This window comes from Triticum dicoccoides, chromosome 4B (genome assembly GCF_002162155.2).
Source record: "Triticum dicoccoides isolate Atlit2015 ecotype Zavitan chromosome 4B, WEW_v2.0, whole genome shotgun sequence".
Taxonomy (NCBI): Eukaryota; Viridiplantae; Streptophyta; class Magnoliopsida; order Poales; family Poaceae; genus Triticum; species Triticum dicoccoides.
In genome coordinates this window covers 60,209,417-60,214,982 of record NC_041387.1, presented here as the reverse complement: position 1 = coordinate 60,214,982, position 5,566 = coordinate 60,209,417, and the positions used below count along the sequence as shown (strand labels likewise).

The 5,566-nt window shown below is 47.2% G+C and overlaps 1 protein-coding gene across 1 annotated transcript; it reads left to right on the top strand.

Annotated features, from left to right (window-relative positions):
* Nucleotides 1–617: 617 nt before the first annotated feature.
* On the top strand, nucleotides 618–4,129 carry LOC119295009 (inositol 3-kinase-like). Its single transcript, XM_037573326.1, has 2 exons — nucleotides 618–1,820; nucleotides 3,585–4,129. Exons 1-2 carry the CDS (start codon nucleotides 900–902, stop codon nucleotides 3,801–3,803), a joined length of 1,140 nt encoding a protein of 379 aa, XP_037429223.1. The 5' UTR covers nucleotides 618–899; the 3' UTR covers nucleotides 3,804–4,129.
* The last annotated feature ends 1,437 nt before the right edge of the window (nucleotides 4,130–5,566 follow it).

Here is a 5,566-nt window from a genome sequence, read left to right as displayed (position 1 = left end):
TCCATAAATTAACGCATGTTTATTTTAGGGTACTATTGAAGGAAAGAATAGTATTAATTTGGTTTAGATTATTTCAAGTTAATTGATGGAAGGGGATGGAGACGAGCTCTCCTTCAATAGTACTCCCTCCGACAAAAAGTGTCTACTTTTTTCCCGGAATGTCTCTGCACATGATCTATGAGGGCCGACCTGCACACGACACTGTGATCTCGTGTCTCACTTTTCAAGTACAAATTTGATCCACGGTCGTTAACTTAGGTTCACAGTGTCGTGTGCAGGTGAGATCAAAAATAACCGGCCGTCTAGCACTGCTCCTTTTTTCCAATCGGAAGAAGTAAAAGATTTGGATAAATTGTGAATGCGAGTCTATACACTCCCGTTTTAGAAGTACTCTTTCCGTTCCTACATATAAGTCGTTGCGGGGCTGTAAACTGAACTCCTCCAACGACTTATATTTCAGAACAGAGGTAATAGATGACATTTTAACCATGCGGTTTTCTTTGTTTTTCATGAGACTACGATCCAATGAGATCGTAAGATCGAATTTCCCTAGAGTAACTTCACAAGCCACACGGACAAGGGTTGGTGAAGCCGGCGATCCATGCCTGACGTCCTCCGGCCTTCCACGCAGCGGAGTCAGCGGCCGCCGCCGCTCCAGCTCACACGTGCGCCGCCACCACGTGTCGCCCCGCGCCGAGCACCGCCGCGGTATCTGTAAAGACGCCCTTGTCGCCTCCCGGAATCACCCCACCACCCCGCGCATTTATTCCCCTCCCGTCCTCGCCCCCGCGCCATGCCGTCGCGCCCCTCCTCCCCTCCCACGCCCGCCTCTCCGCCCGTCCGACACCGCCCGTCCCACGCTGGCGCCGCCCCCCTCCGCCGTCGCCGTCGCCGCCACCATGCCGGAGCCTGACGACGAGGGGGCGGGGCAGCAGCAGCAGCCGAAGGGGGGACCCGCGCTCGAGGGCCTCGTGGTGGGGAGCTACTGCCACGACGTGCTCCTCCGGGGCGGCCGCGTCGTGGGCGAGACGCTCGGCGGCGCGGCGGCCTTCGTCTCCAACGTGCTCGACGCCGCGTCGCCCCCGGACGCCTCCTTCGCCGTCGTGTCCAAGGTCGGGCCCGACTTCGCCTACGCCTCCGCGCCGGCGCCCGCGCGGCACCCGCCGCTGCTCTGCCCCGCGCGGCCCACCACCTCCTTCCACGCCCGGTTCTCCGACGCGGCCGCGTCCGCGCACGCGCCCGACAGGCAGCTCAGGCGCGTCCACGCCTGCGATCCGATCTACCCCGAGGACCTCCCCGACCGCCGCTTCGCCTACGGCCTCGCCGTCGGCGTCGCCGGGGAGGTGCTGCCGGAGACGCTCGAGCGGATGATTCGGCTCTGCCGCGCGGTGCTCGTGGACGCGCAGGCGCTGATCCGGGCCTTCGACGCAGAGGGCGACGGCAGCGGCGCTGCCGTCCGCCACGTGGCGCTGGAGGATACGCCGTACGCGCGGCTTCTGCAGCGGGTAGCGTTCCTCAAGGCGTCGTCGGAGGAGGCGCCGTACGTGGGGGTGGAGACGGCGAGACGGTGCTGCTGCGTGATCGTGACGGAGGGGAGGGATGGGTGCCGGCTGTATTGGGACGGCGGGGAGGCACGCGTGGCGCCGTTCCCCGCCGTCCAGGTGGATCCTACAGGTGCCGGAGACAGCTATCTCGCCGGTTTCGCGGCCGGTCTGCTTTGGGGGCTCTCAGCTACGGACGCTGCGCTGCTTGGTAACTTCTTCGGCGCAGCTGCTGTCTCCCAAGTCGGCGTTCCCACCTTCCATCCCAAGATGTTGCAGGTTTGCACTCTTTCGAGACATCAGTGCTCACTTTTTCTGTTCATTAGGAAAGCACCTGGCGGCCGATCAATTAAATGGGATCCAAAATAGTAGCTTTAACAAGCTACATCCTAGAACTTCCTGAAATATATACATGCATTTTCATCAATAGCACTTTGGTGTGGAGCATTAGTTGATTGTTAGCAAGAAACATGTGTGATTGGAGCGGCCTGGTCATCATGGTAACTTCTGGTTCAATCCTGTGATGCTAGAGAAATTTTCTGCAGCATTGTAAGCTGTATATACCTACTTTAAAAGAAAGAGCAGACCAAATTCATCCTTCTGGGTCAACACTGCACAGATGTCAATGAAATGGTACTCTAATAATGTTACTCAAATTAGGAAAATCAATTAGTTGCCATTCAAGTCTTGTGATCTACATTGTTTCCTTCCCCCTATTTGTTACCTTTGGATTTTAACACCTTTCCTAGATCAGGTTGGAGTATTGGGGACTTAGACCTGTTCTTAAGCCTGTTTATCCAAATTGATTAGTTACCAAATTACATATGGTGTGGTCAGTTATGTTCAAACAGCACATGTTTAAGTCAGAAGATAATACCAGAAAGCTGGTGAAAATAAGACAAAGACATATTCAGCCGTGGAGTTCTACAAATCATCCGGCTCGTCCATATCCAGCACACTTGAATCGATGCCAATTGTCAAAAGGGAAATGATTTTGTCCAAAAGGAATCATTGCTAGGTTTTTAGGTTTTGAGATGGTAGCATGCAGATGCCGTGAAGGAATGGATTGCAGAAGTATTACCATGACCATACCTGGGTCAGAGTGATACATGTTGGATATTTTGGTCATCTTGAATGGAGCAAATGGGTTAATTATAAAGCAGGGGAGATACTGAGAAAGTGGCATATTATTGAGATGAAACATGAGTGACGTATCATGGTTCATCTGTTAAAATGGTCTGAATGGAATATCATAGAGTTCCTGGTGCCATAGCATAAAAATGCATTTCAATGAAGAGTGTCTAGTGGAACTATTAGGGAATGAATTGTTAACAGGGTAAATAACACTTCCTCCATTTTTGTATACAAGGTCAATTTGTTGTCCGTATCAAATAATTTTGGTCAACAAAATATGGGTTATATGTCATAAAAAATATACTCCCTCCGTCCCATAATATAAGAACGTTTTTGACACTAGTAGTGTCAAAAACGTTCTTATATTATGGGACGGAGGGAGTATTATCAAAAAGTTCTTCGAAATGTGCATCCAATGCCATAGTACTTTTTATGACATATGACTCACATTTTGTTGGTAAAACTAATGATCGAAGTTAGACTTTAATATATGAAGTGGCCTTGTATTAGTAGATGGAAGGAATATCAAATTCTACAAAAAATCTCAGCCCTGAGTAACCTCTTCTAGGAGCAAGGAACCATGAAACCAATCAGAAACTGCCCAGCTCCCAGTGTCTTACTGCTGTCTTGTAAACTTGGTAGAACGTACTAAGTTTGACCAAGCAATAATTTGGTACCACTTTACACTTAGCAATATTTACTCATTTCACAAGGATTAAGGAATATATGATAGATCAGATTCACATATTTGACAGTCAAGTACTGTTGAGGTCCATAGACGGATAAGGGTCATATGCCTCAGATGGCTCAGATACCGTTTGTGACTTAACCAAGATTTTGTGGTTTCAAATTCAGTTGTCCAAATTTACTAAATGTTAACGACCTGTCTTTTGTTTTGATTTGTTGCAGGCTGTCAGACGGATACTCGAGGACAAGGCGATACCACGGTCTAGTCCATGTATAAACGGCGCCACCTTCACCTTCCAGAGATCGATTATGCACGATGAGCTACACGCATCCCTGGAGGAAGCAGCGAGGCTGATGCGCGATCAGTCACCACCAGCAACTGAAAACGGCGATGGTATTCTCTCGGCACAAGAGCCGACTTCACCGCCAAGTGGATGCTGACCTGAAGTTCACTGCGAAATAATGGGAAACTGCCCTCCCAGATTTCACATTGAGATCTGTACAGCCAACAGACGGAATAGATTGGTCCGCCGGAGCTTACGGTCATGAACTGTGTGGAATACGGTTCTACTCAAGACAGCTTCCCATTTGTTAGCATACGGAGAACCATTCTGTAATACTGAGATTGAGCTTGTTACGGCTGGGCTGTACATACCACCCCTTCAAGTTTCCCCTATAATTTTGTAGTTCATGAAATCCAACAAAAGTATTATGGAGACAAATTTACACATGGTTTTAAAGTAAATTTAAACAGTGCTTCCATAGTATTTCTTCTACTCCCTCCGTTCCTAAATACTCCTCCGTCCCAAAATAAGTGTCTTGAGCTTAGTACAAATTTGTATTAGAGCTACTACAAAGTCGAGACACTTGTCTTGGGACGGAGGGAGTCTTTTCAGAGATGAGATTTTAATGTGGATTACATATGGATATATATAGATGCACTTAAGAGCGTAAATTCACTCATTTTGCTCCGTATGCAGACTTTAGTAAAATTTCTTAAAAGAGTTATATTTAGAAACGGAGGGAGTATATCTAAATAGCTAGCCTCCATTAACTATTTTTCTTCAACATGCAAGTATGGCACAACATGCATTAGAAAGGCCACCCCATTACCATATGTCTCTCAACATGCAAGCATGTCACTTCATCATGACATGCATGCAAAAATGACCCAACTCAACATGCAAACATACATGAGAATTTTCATTCTATTATATATTTTCTCCGTCCGAAAATACTTGTTATCAAAATGGATAAAAAGGAATGTATCTAAAACTAATATACGTCTAGATACATCCCCTTTTATTGATTTTGATGACAAGTATCTCCGGACGGAGTATATCACAAACATTTAACAACTAGTATATAGTAATCAAACATAATAAATTATATATATATTAGTTTCAGTTTTTATATTATTACTTTAAATATTCATGTTTCATACAGCGAATCACATTGAAATATGTTGACATTCCTGAAACAATGTGCGGGCTATCATCTAGTTTGTCTGATGAGGGGATGCGGAGTATCTGCTCCAAGCTATCAAAAATGCCATTCTAGAAAGTCATGGCAAACAAAATGATGCTTTAAAATGCTAGTTTTGGAAGGATTTTGGACTGCTAATTGTTTTTTTTTTGCCATGGCTTACACGAATATCATTTTGCACTAAAATTTGTCTGCCAAAAAAGATCTAGATTTTATATTTTTTTGATATTTTTTATTTTACCTTTCATTAGGGAGCATTAATTTTGGAGCAGAATAGGACTTTTCTAATGGTTGCTTTACAACCCAAATTTATCTATGGGCGAATTAGGGTTGTACACATGGATATCCACGGCAACCCTGAGTAAAACTGCCTCACCGTCAGAAAAACCTAGATCGTCTACAACTGCTTCCTTCTCTCTCGTCGCCGCTAGAGTGCGCCGCCGAGCAAAGCCCACGTGGCATTGATAAGGAAAACCTAGATCATCTATGACGTTGGTCATTGTGAATGGTGTTCTAGAGCAAGCTTTCTCGGTGATTGACCCTCCGACGAGAAAGATGGCTCCCATCTCCTCTCCTTCCCCTCCCCTGAGCTCCCCCCTTCTCCTCTCTTGCGCTCTCCTCCGCCCGGCATCCGCGGCTTGCCCTCGGATCTGTGCTCCCCCGTGCCTCTCCCCCGTCTCTGGCGCCGTTCGCTCCGCTCTCCGCTGCCCCCTCTTCTT

Excerpts from the sequence above, each read along its gene's own strand:
- LOC119295009 (XM_037573326.1), top strand. The coding sequence starts at position 900 with ATGCCGGAGCCTGACGACGAGGGGGCGGGGCAGCAGCAGCAGCCGAAG. Across the intron at positions 1,821-3,584 it reads TCCATCCCAAGATGTTGCAG|GCTGTCAGACGGATACTCGA; the intron begins GTTTGCACTCTT and ends GATTTGTTGCAG.